This window comes from Apostichopus japonicus, chromosome 14 (genome assembly GCF_037975245.1).
Source record: "Apostichopus japonicus isolate 1M-3 chromosome 14, ASM3797524v1, whole genome shotgun sequence".
NCBI classification, from domain to species: Eukaryota; Metazoa; Echinodermata; class Holothuroidea; order Aspidochirotida; family Stichopodidae; genus Apostichopus; species Apostichopus japonicus.
In genome coordinates this window covers 1972690-1993290 of record NC_092574.1, presented here as the reverse complement: position 1 = coordinate 1993290, position 20601 = coordinate 1972690, and the positions used below count along the sequence as shown (strand labels likewise).

Below are 20601 nucleotides of genomic sequence, written 5' to 3'. Positions count from 1 at the left end.
CGTTTACATAAATAATAAATAGAAGTGGGCCAAGGATTGAATCTTGGGGAACCCTGCAACGAACAGTAGCCAGGTCAGAGTCTGTATTATTATAGTGAGTGTATTGTTGCCTGAGAGTCAAGTAACTATCGAACCATTTGAGCGGAAGTCCCCTAATTCCATATTGTGACAGTTTGCGTAGTAAAATGTTGTGGTCGACTGTGTCAAAAGCTTTGGATAAGTCTAAGAAGATTCCAATCGAAGTCTCTTTCTTCTCGACAGCTTTGTTTATTTGGCAATAGCATCTACAAGAGCAGTTTCGGTGAAATGACCTGGGCGGAATCCGTACTGACTGTTTGAAAGAACTTTGTGCTTGTCTAAAAAGTTTTGTACTCTGTTAAATGCTAGTCTTTCTATAATTTTTGAAAGGCAGGGCAATACAGAAATTGGACGATAGTTTATAAACTGAGTTTGGTCACCTTTCTTGAAAAACGGAATAACTTTGGCGATATTTAGCTTGTCGGGGAAAATGCCATGCATAAAAGAGGCGTTGAAAACATAAACAAGAGGCATCGCTATGTGAGGAATTACTCTACGGACAATAGCTGGTCGCAAACCATCGTATCCAGCAGATTTATTAGGGTTCAGACAATCGTATGCGATCTTTGTGAATTCACAGTAGCTAACTGGTGAGAAAAAAATAGAAGAAAGATTTCTGTCTACTAAGCAGTTCTCTACGTGACCAATATTAGGAATGCCTCTAGCTAGTGACGGGCCGAGATCGGTAAAAAAGTCATTGAATGCATTAGCAATGCTTAAAGGATTCGTCAAGTATTTGTTGCGGTCAATAAACTTGTCAGGATATATAGTATCGTTTCTCCACTTGTGCAATATGTCATTAATGTGTTGCCAGGTGCGTTTTGCGTCGTTTTTTGAGCTATCAAAGATATGTTTATAATGCATTTTCTTCGCAATACGAATGATATGAGTTAATTTGTTTCGATACCTATTGTAATGAGTTTTGTTTGTAAGTGTAGGTTGTTTAAGATAACGTCTGTAGAGCTTATTTTTACATTTAATCGACTAAAGTAGACCTTTGGTGACCCATTGTTGTTTTTTCTTCTCTCTCTGACCTATTTTAATCAGAGGAAAGCTATTGTTGTAGATATCATTAAAAGTAGTAAGAAATGAGTTAAAAGCTGGGTTCACATCATTCTCCCTATAAACATGGTCCCAATTGACTTGGGAAATAGATCAAATAAAACATTGAACATTTCTAGTTGAATAGTTCCTCGAGAATGTTGATAGCGCTTTTGCACTGTTGAACTGTATATTAGTTCGAATAAAAATCGGAAAGTGATCACTAATATCAGTTACTAAAATTCCAGAGGTATCAACCTTAATCGACTCGTCAATACAGCCTATTTTAGTAAAGATGTTTTCAATCAAAGACTTACAACTATTGGTGACTCTTGTTGGTTTGCTGATGGTTGGACTGAAACCACACGAAGTGAAATTATTTAAGAAATCAGATGCTTTAGACTAACAAAGATCGACGTTAAAATCCCCCATTACAAAACCATATTTAGCGTTTGATGAGACATCGCTTAGTAAATTGTACAAATAATCATTAAAATTTGCCAGATTACCCGTAGGTGGTCGATAAATTCCTCCAATGATAATTCCTTTACTTACATTTGGAATTGACAACTCAATAAAAATACTTTCAATGTCACTGTTCAAGAGAGAAATGTCGTGTCTAACATCAAACACGAAATCGTTCCTTACAAATAGGCAAACGCCACCTCCCTTTCGGACAGGGCGATGGTTTTCAACCAACCGATAACCTTCAAGGTGAACTAAAGAAGAAGAATTATCCTTAAACCAAGTTTCTGTAAAACCTAAGGCCGCAAAGTTATGGTTAAGGAGTGAAAGATAATCATGGATACTAGAAAAATTTCTAGTTAAACTGCGACTGTTAAGGTGAAAAACGCTGAAGTCATCCTTTTGAAGAGAATTAAATTGATCATTGTTAATATAAGTTGATTCAACCTTACATCCAATGCCACATGTACTGGTAATGGTAGCCAGATCATTGCCATGAGAAGAATATTTTTTACAATAAATGAACTCATGAGGAGAACTTAGATCACTAAAAGGAAGATTTCTCTCTGTACAGTGTGGTTTACAAATACCTCTAGGTGTGTCTAGATTTGTGTAACTAGAGCAGGCTTCATGGTAGAACATTTGACACTGATAACATGTTAGAAGATGACCCGAAGATAAATCCCCTTTACAGAAAACACAAAGAAAATCTGACATTAAGACAAAACGAAATACGTAATAGTAAAGAGAATAAAGTAAACCTTTGGTTTGTGAGATTGTGCTGGTTCACTGGAAGCTAAAGTCGCTGTAAGTCATTTAGACCCCAGATCCTTTTTTTAAACTCTGAGCCGTTTTTGTTAACAAGGGCGATGATTTTCCCATCGTGTGACCAAGCTGATTTTACAATGGGACAGTTTTTTGTGGCCTTTAGGAGATCTTGGTTAGGCTTCGTAAGGTCTTCGCTGATGACGATTTTGGTTCCTTTTAGCTTTCTTCGGTTCTTTATAAGTCGATCTCTAGCCTCGTAGTTAGAGAACTTGACTAAGATGGCTCTCGGCTTATTGGCTTCTTTCTGTCCTACTCGGTGCGATCTGTCAATATCTTTTTGGCTTGGTGTGTAGCCAAAATACTTCGATGCAATTTCACTGATAATAGTGCTTGTGTTTTCATTCTGCCTGTCTTCAATGCCAAAGACACGTAGACAGTTTCTGCGAGAGTACTGCTCTAACTCATTTATCTCCTTTAGCGAGCGATCACATTTGTCTTCGAGCATTCTGATTTTGTTTGTAATTTCCTGCACATCTTTCGACGATTTTTCCATTGTTACCTCTATGTCGTGAAATTTGCCGGCATGAGTTTCGAGTCGTTCCAGTAGTTCGTCCATTTTTTTAGCAAAAGCCCTGTCAAGACAGCTTTGGAGCTTGGCTTCGAATTCTACACTTTCAAATACCTGGCGTATTACCATGGCAACAAGTTCCATTGTCTCTTTTGTTTGCAGTCTTGTGCTGATGCTTTTACTCATTATTGTTAGTTGCCGGAGTGGAACCAACGTAGAAATTTTGGTCAGACAACCCTTTGTTGGGTGAGAAAACAGCTTAGGCTATGTTAGGATGGGTTCTTCGAAGCTTTGGAATCACAGCACTTTAATGGTAGAGTTTTAAGATATATTTGCACACTTTAGATTGCGTTCTTTTCTTCTGAAAGTAGGTAACACTTTCCGGTGGCCATACGTCTCGATAAACAAGTCTTCCAAAGGTTTACACGATGATAGAATCTCACATATTTACTAGCACCTTATCAAACACTAGTATTCGCCAAGTTCTACTTGATACCTATTCAAGGTTGATTGATATAAGTACAAAAGAGAAATTTAAAAGATTCATACTTATCAGTATTTTTTATTGTTACTTAGCTCATTTCTATGTAAACCTGTTGTCAACCATTTGAGCTTTGATATCACAAACATTTGTTCAAATATGACATGTAGGAATCATTCACTCTTTGTGTAAAAGAAATTGTAAATTCACACCTGGGTACCCACCAAACTGTGACTGTCTATGTACCTGCATGGTAACTCAACATGCTGATAAAACGTTAATGTTGATATGTTACAGCATGTCAGGAAACCTTGGGATTAACCCACAATAGCTTAGTGTAATTGCAAGGGTACATGAGTGTAGCCACCCTTCGTGGTGTGCAAGTTTTTGTCGTAGTGTCCCCACTTCATGAGTTAGAGGTTTAAGGTCTAATTGATGCCTTATTGTTTCATGTTATGAAATGGGCTCTACACCAGGAGCTTGATAACCTTTTTGTAGTGGGAGAGGTACAATGTAAAGTGGTCCAGAGGAAGGGTGAAGGGGAGTGCTGTCCCCCAACTCTTTAAGATATTTGTAAAATGAAGGGTACTTAGATGCAAAATAGGTGCTATGGTTTGTCACTCGTGAACAATCTTGAAGATTTATCAGCTGTGTATATTGTACTGCATAAACATGTTATATCTTTATATCTGTACTTCAGAAATTTCTTGTACAAGCAGTCTCCCTGCATGTTATGAATCACCGTCCCCCCCCCCACCTCCTTGACTTTATTCTGGGGATTAAAGTCCCCACAAATAATACATAACACATAGTTGCAACCCTGCTGTACCTTCTCTAATTTAGGCCTTATTGTTTTATATGTCAAAATATGAGCTCTATGAACACCTTTTTGAAGTGGGAGGGTTATAAAATGTTCCCAGAGGAGGGGTGAAGAGGAAGGCTGTCCCACACTCTTTAGGGAAGAGGGAAGGGAGGGAGAGGGACATGTAATTTGTCCTGCATCTATTCTAGGGATGGGTTGATCATCATTACAACTACATTTGTAATACTACTTTAAATCTTGCCAATGTATACAACATTAAATGGGAGGGATCACCCACTTCCTCCTTGATTTATTCTGTGGATTAAAGTCATCACGAAAAATACTAGGTTGCAACCATGCTGTAACCTCTGTCTTGATTTTTTGTGGGGGGGGGGGTGCGGAAGGGGGTATGAAATTCGGCATACATTCATTTCTAGGGATGGGTTGATCATCATTACAACTACATTTGTGATATACCAGTGTAAATCTTGCCAATGTATACAACATTAAATTTTTCCAAATTAAGTGTGTGCAGTTAGAACAATTTCTGGCAAGCAATGGAAAGAGTTAAAGAGTAAAATGTCCACCTACGATAGCACTGAACGTGGCATCACATGGCTGCATGCATATTCAAAAGTTATTAAAATGCTATCACTTCTGGCAATATTAGTTATATGAAGATGTAAGATCTATAGATAGCAACTACTGGTAGCATATGCTGAGGGATCCCTAATTCATCTGATTTATTATATTACTGGGTGAAAACAATACCAAGATTACAGGTGGCAAATGGCAAATGGCAAATGGCAATGTTACTTTAAAGACTTGATACTTCATAGCTTCTCAATTTCTAACACATCCATAAATAGACCAAGGTACATACTAGAATCAGAATGCAAAAAATGCATTGTGGTTTGATGATGCAACATGAGCAGTTTTTTTGATGAATGGGATGTAACGTATAGTGAGGGTGTACATGTTTACAATTGTTTCAGATTTGACCTCTGATGAGATATCGTGTTGACAAGGTTTTCACAATTTGAATCCTGGTGACCCCAAATGACCTTTTACCTCCACCAAAAACAATAGGCTTCTTGTACTTTTTGTGGTACTTCTACCCACTAAATGTGAAATTGATTTGACCTTCTCGTCTTGAGATATCGTGTTTACAAGCTGGGCGTCACAAACTCACTCATACACACATACGCCATCATGAAAACATAGGTTACAATTGTCATCGAAACCAAAAATGGCATTTGATGTTATTTATAGAACTAATTAGGCAAGCTGTTTTCACCTACATACGGCCTGTAGAGTTGATCAAAGGTAACCAACACAACCCATTACCATTTCACAAACTGACTGTTGATAAATTATTTTGTTAAGACTTACCAGACTCACATCCACAAAGGATTATGTCATCAGTGATGTGTTCCCGCTTGACATTTGCTTTCACTTTACTGAAGGAAAAGTACAAAATAAATGTTGAAGTCGGTATCACCTGGAGGTTAAAGGGGTACTATAAAATAACTCATTTTCCATTCACTAGATTTATCAAGGTGAAAATTCATCAGGTCTGTGATTATTTTGGAACAGACATCACTGTCTTTCCTTGTGTCTTATTATTAAGTATATATGAATATTTTAGCTGTATTCTCAGGGCAGCATATATTGTATTCTATTTTTGTTTTTATCTTTGGGTTTGTTGGACTGCCATTGCTAACAGCACAGGACTAATATTATTATTCATAGCACCTTTGCTTCTATCTTAAAGCTGCTTTTTAGGAATATGTTTTGCATCTGAGACAATCAATACATTTAGTTATTTATAACACTTGTAGTGGTAATAATATTTTAACCCCTCCCCCACCCAATGAAAAACAACTTTTGACAATTGCTGGAGTTTTTATACCAAATTTGTGAGCTATCTTCCATAGTATAGCAACAGGAAATAATTGTAGAAAGCACATGTGCTTGAGTTTCCTGGAAATATCCCTTACATGACCAGTACTATAACTGAAGTGCAAATAATGTACATCTTAGACAGAACACATTAAGAGAATCCGTCAACACTACTGAACAATAGCTAAGAATGGAATTCTGAATTACCTTGGTTTTTACTCTGAGGACATGCATAGGGTCTAGATGCTACATGTATGTCTTGTATCACTGACAGTATATGCACACAGTGCAGTAAACCAACCAAAGACTTCCACTTGTAATCCCTTAGTATATAGCTATTGGCAAATGGCAAAAAGACTAGATTATCTTTTGACATCAATTTTCTTGGGTTTTGGATGCACTCAGAGGGGAAGGGTAGGAAAGAAATTGGTAAGCAATACAGTGTATGGCATACCGTGCCTAATACATGGTGTATGCATGTTAGACTGAGACCTTTATCTTCCCTTAGGCCCTTGGGGAGTTTGTTGATCAAGCAAGTCTCTGCTCCACCAGGATTAGGCAGTAACAAAATCATTTCTACCCAGACTCAAATCTAATTATCACTACAACCCAGCTTACCAGTCCTGCTATACACTAATTATACACTTACCATTACCATCAGCATATTGTAAACCATTATGTGCAAGATGTGACCCCAAAAGATCGTATCAAGACTGATTAATCCACATGTACCTAATGAGGAGATAAAGACAAAGACAATAAGAATCAATTGTCACTTATTCTATATTGAGAATATCTGAACTGATATTTCTTAATGTAAACATTAAAAAACATTTTTATTGAGTTTACCTTTTATTTACTCAACAGTTATTATATTGCTCACAGATAAACAATGGTAAAATGACTTATGTCCCTGGAACAACTCAATAGTAGCAAATTCATTTATTTTATTGTAAGGTGCTTTTTATTTTCTAGTTGAATATTTTTTTTTAAATTTATCCATCAACAAGACAATAGGCTAAACATGGTACATGTTTGCAATCCTTTGGATTAGACTAAATTGATCAGCACACTTTCTAATTTGGTACTTTTAGCATTATTTGGTGCAGCAGGCAAATAAGGTTCTAATTTTGTTACTTTGAAGTCGAGCAAAGTTAGGCCTAATTACTGGTCTGGATTGCTTTTGTCAAACAACTGGTATACCAGTGTCAAGCAGAGGATGCTCTAATACATTAATGTTGTTGTTTTTGCATTAACAACTGTCCCAGTAACTTCATTTCAACCTTTGCCAATAGACGTCAACCTGATGCTCCACCCCCCCCCCTCCCCAAACACACAGTCATAACAGAATTATGCAATAACTTTAAGACCATTCAAAGTATAAGATATCAGATGACACAACATGCTGAATCCTACAAAAATTTGTCATATTGTGTTGAATGATCTTCTGTGATAGAATCATAAACTGTTGCTTGTCATAGTGCAATACTCAATACCTAGTATTATCCATGAAAACTGCTAATATGATGGGATGGGTGGACCTTGTCATAAATTACATAATATCCACTCAACCTGGAGACAGTGACAACATAAAGCCTTTATTAGCATTATATGCTCACACAGGAATGAAACTGTTACATAATGAAACAATGGATGTCTAATGACCATTAAAATTGGTCAGATTTCAAAAGATTAGTCTAAGAGATGTACTTGGCTATAATATAGAAATCACATCAGAATTTCCTCCTCTTGAAACCTACAATTACGGTACAATTTGTAGAGATAATGCTACAATTAGAGAAACACTGAACAAAAGAGGTATCACAGGATCCCTGATTTTAACACACAACATTTAGAAGTATTCATACTTAGGGGAGGGGGTGGGTGGTGTAGGAAACAGGTGGTGAACCATGCAATCATTACCCTGCTCATATCAACTGTACACACTTCTTTCATGAGCTGTAATCCACACATGAAACTGGCAAATCCCTAAATAGGCTGATGTCAGAACTGAATAATTCAAGTTTACCAAATGATGAGAAAAACAAAATTAATTTGGTCATCAGTTATAATGTTATTATTAATTTTAATTGTCATCACTAAGTCTGCAAGTAGCAGAATTCTATCATGTAACATTTTCAAACACATAGAAATAACACAGAGCTCTATTATAAATATAATGGTATGCTACTGTAGTTTTAAAATGAATTACAAAGTAAAATTAGTAAAAGATAAGGGGGGTCTTCTTATATTATTAACTATCTTGATATGATATTTACAACCCAGTTAAAAATATATCAACATAGTAAAGAAACTAATGCCACTAGAACACAAACCTACAAGATGCAATAATGCTTCCCACAGTGAATATACAGCTCAATGTTACTCTTATTTTACTGTGTGGAATATTTATCCAATGGGAGGGGGGTGAGGGTGCAGACCCCCTGACGAATGCCAGTGCTTGTATATTTGTTTGAATGCCTGCTAAATGTTGGTATCTGTTTATTTTAAACCATATTTAGCTCTCAAATATGCAAGGAAGACATGCTATCATGACATGATCTTGATAGAGAGTGGCAGGCGAATTTAACCTCCTCAACCATGCTTGCTACAGTAGGTAGTCTGGTGAATCAAGTCACATCAAAGCAGAATAATTTACTTCTTTCTTACCATTCTTATGTAACTCTGTGCGTCAAGAAGTGTAGGATACTGAAAGAAGCCTGATAGGTTCAAGGGTCATGATCCCCTCTATCCAGTACAGTCTCTGTCTTCATCTTCACTAAATGAGGGTTTCTTACTACGGTTGAATTATTACATAATGGAGCTGTATGAGCCTTAGAGGCTTCTTAAACAAAAGTGGAACATTAACATTCAATCAAATTAGCTATTCAGAAATATTCAGAAGACTTCAGAAACTAAAGGTTACCCACAATAATGATAAAACTATGGTAGAAATACTAGTACGATCCAATCATTGATCTTTATAATATAGTAATTATATTTTAGTGTTTGGTTTTGGGAACTTTTTGAAAGTTCTTAGAAAGTTTTGCATTCAGATAGCAAAATGACACATTATTGGTCTTTGTGGGCAATCAACTTCACATGTCACATCCCAAAGGCCTGTAAAAGACCCATTCACTGTTTTGTAAGTAAATTATGTCAAAAGGTGCATATTTGATTTGTAATATTGAAGCTGAAGTTAAGTCAACAGGGAATGAGCATTACCAGCACAAATACTGGAAATTCTGGATACTTTACGTAAGTTAGGGTGGTGTAAAGCACTGCAGTATTTTGGGTGACACAAACTACAACAATACATGTATACAATATGGAAAATTGAATCTCAATCTCTGGTAAACCTTGCATTTCATTTGAACTTTACTCAATGGCAGGTCAGGTTACAATAACAGGTTGTCCTGGACCAGCCTGTCCAGGCCAAAAAAAAAAGTTATGTTAAAAAGGAATATAATCTAAGCATTATAATGAAATTTGCATTCAATTCCTACGTACCTTTTGTGAGATAATGACAGTTGAAGTTGCCATCTTCGTATCAAAAGTGAACTTGGAGCAAACAGGTAAGACGTCATTGTTGCACACTGATAAATAATGTTTTGTTTTCCTTTAATATTAATTTTATACTCCACAATTGGATGCATCCATAATGTGAATTTACATAGGTGTTGGTACTTTATAAACTTCACATCCCTTTCAAACAAACTACAGTAGTAACCTGATCCAATCCAAGGTCAAATCAATAGACTGAAAAATAAAGAAAAGAAACATTATTTGTCAGTGTGCAACTATGACATCACACCTGTTTGCTTCAAGTTGACTTTTGGTAGAGTATAATCAGATAATTTCAACTGTCAACATCTCAAAAACGGTACATAAGAATTGAATGCAAATTCACCAGAATGCCTAGATTATGTTGATCCTCTTTAACATATATATGAAAGAAATCTTAAAACTTAACACATTTCTAGAGCCGTTTCCTGTTAAGTAGTTTCTTTCATCTATGTTTCTTTGAATTTGAAGAGAACTTAGTGTTATACGTGCTAAGTCAATGGGTGTAAATTTGGCAAAGTTGACTTGCTTGACCATCTCCTTGCCGCTATAAAATAAAGGAATTAGCCCGATGAGGGGAATTGTGATAAATTTCGTATATACCCTCTAAACGTTGTATGAATTTGGGGGCGAAAGGATGTCGCGTTTTCCCGTATGGAGCCAAAAAACGACAGAAATATCAGTATTGAAGAGAAATGTTATGTATTAATTGAAGTGATGATTTATATAGACTCATCTTAAATATATACTTACATTCATCATAATGCATCTTTGAGATTCTATATACTCCGTAAATTCTACAGCTCTCTTAAAAGTCCCAGGTGAAATTTATGCAGGGGGACAAGATGGGTTTTCCGTTCCCAATAAAAGTTCTAAGACAGTGTGGTCCAATACATGTAGAACGAGGGCCATACTGCTAATAACATCCATTTTCTTTGATTTTGGTGGTACATTTCCTGTCATTAAATCTTCATTTAGTTCATCTATGAATGATTTAGTAAAATCATTGTATAGTCCCTTTGTTTCACCGGGAAACTGAGATTCCTTTTTGTTTAAGTGATTATCAAAGATTGTTTCCAGAACTTTGCCTATATCTTTGAGTGTCATATCCGACAGAGTATCAATTGCCTCATTGGTTTCTTCGGGAGACGGTCGTAAACAAACTGGCGCTAATAAAATGAAACGGTCTAGTAATCCCTACTCCATGTCCATCGCTGCTAAAAGTTTAACTATTGGCAACATTTGAGTGGTTCCGAGAATCGAAAATGGCAGATTTTCGAGAATGTCCCTTTGTTCAGTTGTGGCTAATGTCATTGAAGATGACTCTCCGCTGAATAGTTCACATAATAAGGAGGTGTCTGTGTGGTTATCCTTGTCGCCTTTTATTAACTGCATTAGTACTTCACTACTTTTGGCGAAATAATAATGGCCCCATTTCCATCTGACAAACGTTTTCGCAATCATGCCGAGGTAGTCTTTTCCAAGAAACTGTACTCTAATTTACGTGATGTTTTCAGTTCTTGTAGGGGGCATTTTGCGGCCAATTTGAGGGCTTGTGATTTTCCGATCGACGGCGGTCCAATACAAATCGCGTATAACTTGGGTGGGACGTTTTGGTTCCGATTTATCAACAACGACGCGACCGGAGCTAAGGTGAAAGCCGTTGCAGCTATCAATGACGTCACAACGTATCCAACGTACTTCAGATACACTCCAGCAACAATATCGCCTAACAGAATAAATAAAGCTTATACTCTACAATTATATCTATGTCTGGAGTTTCTCTTTATCTGTTGTTCATTATACTTATTTAACAACGGAGCCCGAACTAATGCCGGAGCACCCTAACGTAACACTAATAATAAAGTTAGGCTATGTTAGAAATCTCAAACATCACTCGCGAAAAGCTATAATTTTAGCAAGAGGACATGCTTAGCAAGTCTAACTCATAAATAACAAAAATCTTAGCTTAGTTGTTGACTGATTATCAGAAAAGTCCAAGTTAAAGCATATCCTAAATATAAAGGAATTTAATAGAACACAATCGAGACACTGAGTTTTCTGTAGGGATCTTAAATTAAGCAAAGAATAAAACCAGCAATTAACATTCTAGGTGAGCTGATGCCTATCCTCAACTTTGAAAACAATTACTTCATTCTAGCTAACAAAGAGTATCCATAGACAAACTGTAGAAATTTGTTATCCCTTCAATCACAGAAAATGGTTCAACTCGACTTACTCGTGTATAACATAGCCTTATAGGCATTAATCAAGTCAATCTATAACATTCCACAATTATTATTGTAATCACCTAACTGACTAAATCTACCAGGTCGGACATTTAAGCAAATTGTGTGAGAAACCTGCAGCTTTTTACCGAGCAGGCTGAATGAAATAATGTAATTTAATAACTGATTATTAACTGTTCAATGACCTTACTCCTGACAATATACCTAACACTTAATAGTAAATACAGTTGTTTTTAATACTGTATAGTGCCTAAAGCTTTGAGCCTCTATAAAACAGTTTTCCAATTGAAGTCTAATAATAATAAAATACAATACATAGTTATTAAAAAGAAATCTTTCGTCCATGTCTTTGCAGCAGCCACTAGATCGTGGTGTTCAACTCACAGCTGGTTTTGTCTTTTTTCCCACATAATTATAAAAACCGTACGTCATTTCCAAGCCAGACTTATGGCCACATGATAATTAAACAGTAAAATGATTTTGAAATTGAAAGTGCGCCACTTCTTTTATGCTGCTGCAGACGTTCGCCAGAGCCGTAGCTCTAACGTTCATTTTAAATTGGCGCCATCCTCTTATTAAACTTGTAATTAACTGATTTATCTCTCGCGTCTTTATTTTTCCGCTATCTGTTCACACCCGCTGAACTCCATAGTAAACAGAAAATATTACAATGAAGACCCAATCAAACTGATTAAACTGAAAAGAAATAATTAATTAGTATAATTAAACCCTCGAGGTTATGAAGTGTTTCCAGATAACAATATTTGTTGTAAAAATTGGAAATAGCGGATGGTACTAGTTAATTGGAAGAAACGATAAAGTTAAGAAAGTTTAGATCATAAGCAATGTCCAATTTTGAAATATCTACAAACACAAAAAAATGATACATTTCGAAAAAGTCCACTAGAAGTTATGTCACACGCAAACCGTAACTTAGAAATGAATTTGATAACTAAACACAGATTATAACACAAATAAATGTCATCGATATTTTCCTTCAAAAGATAGAATAATCTCAATTCTTGATTACCAATTTTGTATCAAATTCTCAACCCGTCATTGAAATTGTTCGATATTACCTAATAAATTAAAACATGGAGCCCTACATTCTGACTTTATTAAGCCTTACTATAGCTATCAAAGCGTTAATTAATCATTTAATTGTAAAACAATAAGACTAACCCTTTAATACTACATTACTACATTATTTTCCTCTTATCTGATCTAGTTATTCCTGTTAATATTTGTCTCCCCTTAAGATCAATCCATTTTTTCCTTTCCATTAACGTATTCCTTCTTAACGTATTCCTTTTAACAAATAAACACAACCGAAATGTCTTAGTTTATCGCTTTACTATCTTCTATTTTTTATTTCGTTATTTTTTTTATTTATAATATCATACAATTTTTCTATTCCTAACCAAATCCAATCTATTTATCTCTATCTACTCTTTTATCAGTAACTCTATTCTTTCATTCTAGATTCCTATCTCCTGTGTGTATCTAGGGTCCTGCTCTCCTAGAGTTGATGAGTCTGGTCTGAACCTTATCCTTCGGTCTGGTCTCTCTCTCTCTATCCTAAGTTCTCTCCAGAAGCTGCGGATCTATGACAGCAACAGAAGACTAACTAATGAAGAGTTGGCGGCCATCTTGTCTTACTCCTCACAGTGTACAAGCTTGAAGGAGCTGAGGTAAGTATTCCGGTGTAGATGTTAGAATCATCGTAACAGTTAAACAGGGAATTAATTTAATTAATAAACGTTATCAATATTAAACTAACAATAGAGAATGTAAAGTCTGCTGTATTTTAATGTCAAGGGTTGGATTTAATTAGTTTAGTTGGATTTATTTGAATAATTAGGTCATCGTGAAAGGAATTCTATAGGATGTTATCAGGTGCGTATCCAGGGGGGGGGCGTTGGGGGCGCGCGCCCCCCGGGTAAGGAAAAGAGGAGAGAAAAAAGAGAAGAAAAAAGGGAAAAGGAGGGGGAAAAAAAAAGGAGGAGAGGAAGGAAGGGAAAAGAAAAAGAAAAAAGAGAGAAAAAGGAGAAAAGGAGGGAGTAGAAGATAGCCAAGACCTCGGGAAGTGAAAGAGGAACAGTCATAGTTAAAGCGCTGATCCCTATTATATACACATGGTAGCCAGTGACAGATCGAGGATTACGGAGGGGGTTTGCGCCTCACCCTACCCCTTACACCGACAACTCCATTTTTGACGTTTCCATTTTTCCTCTCTCACTAATGTATCTATATAAATACTATATATGGTCTATCATAACGCGTGTGTGTGTATGGACGCCTTAAACAAGTGTACAATTGTGCTATATGGAACCAACTGTGGCTGGTCTTGAACTCGACCGAGTCGTCGGGGAACATGACGCATTTCGGGAAGGGGGCGACCGCCCCCCCCCCGAGCAAATTTTCTTTATGACATCGCTAGTAATTTCAAAATAGACAATGCTTAGATGCAACTTACAAGGCCTGGGAAGTGTCATTTCCAGCGATCTGGGAAGCATTTTCGGCCAAAATTTTTATTGAACGTTTCGCGCCAACACATGGTGGCGCTTCGCTTAGATAGTTTGCCTACAGGCTTCGCCCCTCTCTTGGCAATTACTCGCTACACGCCTGTTCGAATTTGTAAAGCAAAGAGCAGATATAACATCATATCAGTGAGCATTGAATGCATGTTCCACGATGAACAGCCTCAAAAACTGTCTTTGTGTGTAGTCAAAGGCGTAGGAGCCCAATTGGATTTGGGGGCTGTAATGACTTGCCCGAAAAAAAGCCAAAATTTTTCGCGCGCGAAGCGCGCGTTCAACATATCGATGCCAATATCATATAGGCAAGCATGGGTCATTACTTTGCATGGCATCGTTTACCTAACGGTCCGTCAAAGTTGCACAGTATACCGCCGGATGCTAATGTAAACAACCAAATGTCTTATGTAGATGGAGAAAAACCATACAGATCCATTTATGTCAAAACTCTCTTTTACAAAGGTAATGTCGGCCAAGCTTACAACTTTATTTTAATTACCAAGGAGATCATTTTTAAGCTATTCATTGCTATTTATTTTTCTTTCAGTAGGTGCCCGAAAAAAATGGTTGCGGGGGGGGGGGGGGGCTGCAGCCCCCGCCTCCTACGGGACCTACGCCTATGTGTGTAGTGTTCGGTTCGATATACCTGATATCGGAAATATCTGCTATTTTTCATTTCCGAAACCAAGTTTTATAATAGCCATTATAAGAGGTTGCAATATTTCTACACCAAGAAATTAACTGTGTCGGAATTTTCAACAATTTCCTCACCAACATTCTTCATCATACTTTCCTCTACTCGTGCAATTTTGACATGTCTGTTAGGGGTTCCAGGAGGTTTTTCTATATTGGTTGTCCATAGATTGAATTTTCTGCAACATTATGGGTATGTTTAAAAGTGATTTTATTCACGAGAAATGGGAATTTTCAAATTCTCAACAAATAATGGGCTTAAAACCTTCAAAAGTGGGGCTTTCGGATATTGTGGGCCGTCACGTAGAATTACCTACAAAAGCAATGATCCATAGGACATGCAATCAGGTCGAACATGATGTGTGACTGGTGACAATCTTCAAAAAGGTTATGGATGGAAAAAAACTTTGGGGAAATACTTGATTCTCAGGCAAAAGTGCACATCTGGTTGCTCATTTTCAAGCCCGAGAAGTGCCATTTCCGGTGATCTGGGGGGGTATCAAAACCAGAAATTTTCTTGTACGCTCCGCGCCAACCGATGGTGGCGCTCCGCTTAGATAGTAATTCGCGCCCCCCGGATTAGAAAATCCTGGATACGCGCCTGGTTATGATAAGTAAAGCAAAATATAATGGATTAATCGGGAACATTTTAAGAGGGTGTTGTTAAGAGAGGGGTGTCGGGGTGCGTGGGGGTTGTTTAAAACGTTCTTTATTTAGATTTTTGTTAAAATTTAACTCAGATATATATTTTAGAATGACAGGAATGTCTATTAGAATAAAATAAGAAACTTCATACACAAAATAGTTTGATTCTAGCAAGTGTCTTGAATATATCGCAAAAAGAGTCTTTCAGTTTTATTAATAATAAATGTTTTATATTCAACGAAAGAGATTGAATATCGTTATCAATATAAAAAGTAGTAAAATTGTGGCAATAAAAATAACACAAACTTATAAATGTATTGTTAAAACCGAAGAAATTGTGATCAAACAAATAAAGCAGTTTTAGTTGTCGCAGTTTAAAAAGTAGTTACTAAAGATAAGTTCATAAATAAAAGTTTTCAAAAAGGAAAATAAATAATTGTAATGGAGTAAATTATAAAGTTGAATTGTATTTCTTACTACCACAAATCATTTAATCAATATGTATCTCATAAATTGCAGAGGTCAAGATTTAATCCATATAAAACTAAATCAATTTCTTCTATATTGTTTGAAATACAATTTGACAATAAATAAGTTAAGTAATTTTTTATTCTCAATATTTTATCATAAATTTTAACCAATAATTAAAATAGTCATCGTGAGCGTCAGTTTTCTTTGTTTCTTTATGTCCATTGTTTTCATTATATATGCCTACTAAGAATGTTTTGTAGTTTTATCAACAGAGACGTAAACGTTGCTAATATTTTAATATATTTCTTTTTCTCAATCAAATTGGTTACTCAACTAATATAGGCAGTTTAATATACGCTACTCCTCACCTTCATTAATTCCTCAGATCAACCCCTCATAAAAAATTTCCCATTTCCATCCTTGTACATTCACGTTAATGTAATCAGTAGGTATGTTCCACAGTGTATGACGTGCTACTAGAAATAATGAAAGACATATTTAAGTCGCCGAATCCCGCCTCACCCGACACTCCCACAGAAAAAGGGAAACAACTATTCAGTAATACCATAAATAAAATACCATATTAATGAAAATTATTCAGCATGTCATATTCTCAATGTCATTCCAGGAATAACTGTAACCACGGGAAATGTACCACTGAAACATCTTATACATTGACAGTATTGCTCGGTCGGATTATAAACACAAATGTAACACTGATCTACGATTATTCATTTTCTAGACTATTAATGCTCTATCTCAATCCCCATGTGCAGTATGCTCTTCAGTATATTTAGCCTAACCTCCTCCACCCTTCAGACAACCCTATACCTGTTACCGCCATTGGCCCTCCCCTTCGCCCCCCCCCCCCTTCATAGAGATGCATCTGTTTGTTTTTAGAGAGCCCATCAAATCCATTCCATGTTTCTACCCGATAACATCATCACCGTTTTAGTACACACAGTAGGCCTTTTCTACTTCTACAGTAGTTTTCTGGACAGATTTCACTCTAAAAACAAAAGAGTGAATACTCACTCTTTCTGAGAGTGTAGTGAGTGATCACTCCATGAAGAGTGAAATTCACTCTTTCAAAAAAGTATATATATATATATATATATACATAGAACTACATATATATATATATATATATATATATATATATATAAACTTTTTTTTTGGGGGGGGGGGGTTATGATATTTCAACTGAAGTAATAGCTACCTGTCTACATACCTTTAATCTTTGAATCTATGAATGCTCACACATTTGCCAGAGAAACATTCAGAGACCTAACTTTTGGACTTACCTTATCTGGTCTTACTATGCACCTTAAATATTAGCCCTTCAAAAATATTGTAAAATGTTGTTAACGGAAGAGAAACGAAATTGGAAAGAATTGGATTGGCCTCCTGTCTGGACCTAGGCCCAACAGCAAAGGTTGGGTACACTTCAGGGGCTTCTCCTTAAGTTTAACAAATTGGCCAACGTTGGTGCCCACAGCCTACCTGAAACGACAAAGTTATTTCAAATCATTATTACCCAGTTAAAAATGTGTGGTTATGGATAAAATGGACAGATTTTTTTAGTTATAATTTTGTGGTACACCTTTAGTTGACAAAAATAACGTCTTTACATCACTATCAATTTTGTCTATTAAAAACTATCCAACAGTTGAAGCAGGAAGGGTAATTACCTTAACACCAAACACAACAAATGGTCCTTACTTTTTGTACTGCACTAACAGAACAATACACTGTGTGTAGGCATATGTAACGCTCTTAGGATATTTCTTTTAAGGGTTTAGAAGTTCAATCAATCTTTTGGCATAAGTTTCTCTCTCTGCTGCATAGGACCATAAACATCCTTGTTGTAAGCAACCATTCAGATTTTCCAACACAGTTGATAGATTAATTCTATTTTCTGTCCATATTAATTTTGTATTCCTTTGTGAATTAAATAGTGAAAGGGGATATATCTTTGTTGTATTATTTCCTGGTAAAGGGCAACGTTGTTAATTATTGATATTCCTATAAGACCCTGACTCATTTTCTACATTATTACCCATTGCTGTCTGTACTGTGAATGAAGAAGTTACTCAACGTCACAGATAGTACCCATCTTAAAGTAGATAAATCTTGTGTTTGCTTTGGAGGGTGTTTCATTTGCTATGTCCATACACTGTGTAGTATACGCATTTGTTACTCTCTCAGGATATTCTCATTTAAAGGCATTGAAGACTCGCCCAAACCGGGTGCGGTAATCTGAAAAAGTTAACTTTCCGTTGCTTGCAAGTGACGTTTTGTTCGTGTCGCTACAAAATGCAGAAAGTACGGCGATGAAACGTAATACCTTGTTATCTTTAGCCTGGACCTGAGATATCCATCACTATATGTATGTACACTGTGCTGTGTGTATTGATCGCAGCTGTATGTACTGACTATACACTAGTGTCTAATTACCGATGGTAGCAAGCTGTGTGTGTGTATTTTCGCGATCGATGGTGTTGTTTAACACTTCTGTTACACCTCATTCGAAACTAGGTCGGATTACCGGCATTAGACGTTTCTTTTTGCGCGAGTCTTCACACCATTTAAGGGGTTAGGAGGTCATGCAATCTTTTGGCGTAAGTTTCTTTCTCTGCTGCGTAGAACCATTAACATACCTGAATTGTAATCAATCATTCGGATAATACAACACAGTTCAACGTTTAATTGTATTTTCTGTCCAAATTTGCATTCCCTTGAGAATTAAATAGTGAAAGTGGTAAAACTTTGTGATTTAATCATGTGCCAAGTCACAAGGATAATTCCTGTAGTTGCATTGGACCCTTTATACATTGGAGAAACCAAAAAATACCATCTACGACATTTATCTGTACCGGGCCCCAGGCAACAGCCATAAAGAGACCATGGCCCACACATGATTTGATTATGTAAACAAAAAGCAGGATAATTCTTTTAGAGGTATTGGCCCTATTGGACGTTGCGGTATCCAAAAATACCAACGACTTCATTTTTTAACTGTAACGTGGCCCATATATATATATATATATATATATATATACATATATATATATATATATATATATATATATGTATATGTATATGTATATGTATATGTATATATATATATATATATATATATATATATATATATATATATATATATATATATATATAGTTTTTGGCATTAACGAAACGATGGCGCGCGCCGATGTGCCAAAATTATAGCATGACGTCAATATTGAATCCAGCAAGCAATGTTGACATGACCAATGTAGTAGTGACATGCTGTTACAAGTTTTCTACATGCTGATGTTGAATTTGACATGTTGATAGACGCAATGGCATATTGGTATTTTGTTTCGACATGTTCATATGGAATTGCAACATGTTGATATCGAATTGGACATATATATATATTAACTTGGACATTTCGCTTTCTTTTTCGACATTTATGGAACGTTTGGCTCTCCGTACCTCAATATACGGGAGGACAATACTATAGCAATGCGTGCAGTGCATGTGATTAAATTATTGAAGGTTGATATTAAATAGATATTTACATAGTAAGGTATATCAGCCTTTGTCATGTTATAGTAACAGTTTGTGTTTAATTGACATATAACCCGAGATGACCATTTGTTGCACCCATGCGTAAAGAATGTTGCTATGTCCTCGACCCTCCTTCCCCTCTCCTTTCCATTCTTCCTCCATTTCAGTGCAAGTGTTTGCAGGTTTGTCATCCCGACATTAGGTTGAACATTTAATTTGTAGCATCTTTGTAGCATGCTTTATTTCTAGATTTTATATCGTACCACTGAACCCTCACAATCTCAGACATTTTAGTTTTCATTTAAAGGATTCTCGAAGACGAACTTTAAAATCAATTCATCTACCGAAAAAAACATATGATGTAAATCACGTGATCCGAGCATGCATTTGTTACAATGAATTTGTATTACTCCGTTTGTTGTATTCAATGTTGTATTCCTACATGTTTGAACTAATTTAAATTATTTGTAAAGTTAAACATATAAGCAATTTAGCCCATTCTGATTATATCGAAGGCAACTATCAATCACATACAATTTACATACAACAGTTCCAACTATCTACACAATCTACATTACTATATCCATTCTCATCTATTTTTCTTTGAATCATTGAAACACAAGACTTTGTGATTATAATTTGTTCTGATCAGAACGATCAACCAGATGTGATTTATTCCTTGTTATTTGTTCTTTACCTTGTTTATCTTCATTGATTTGGTAAACAACAATTCTAACTAGGAGAACATTCCTCTGCGTCTTCTTCATCTTACACGATGATTACTC

General features: G+C 36.0%; 1 protein-coding gene across 1 annotated transcript in view; it reads left to right on the top strand.

Annotated features, from left to right (window-relative positions):
- The window catches only part of LOC139980144 (NLR family CARD domain-containing protein 4-like), an 85849-nt gene that overhangs the window by 24715 nt on the left and 40533 nt on the right, over positions 1-20601 (top strand). Inside the window, exon 4 of the mRNA XM_071991571.1 lies at positions 13401-13609. Coding sequence (XP_071847672.1) covers positions 13401-13609 — 209 coding nt within the window. The remainder of the gene's footprint in view (positions 1-13400; positions 13610-20601) is intronic.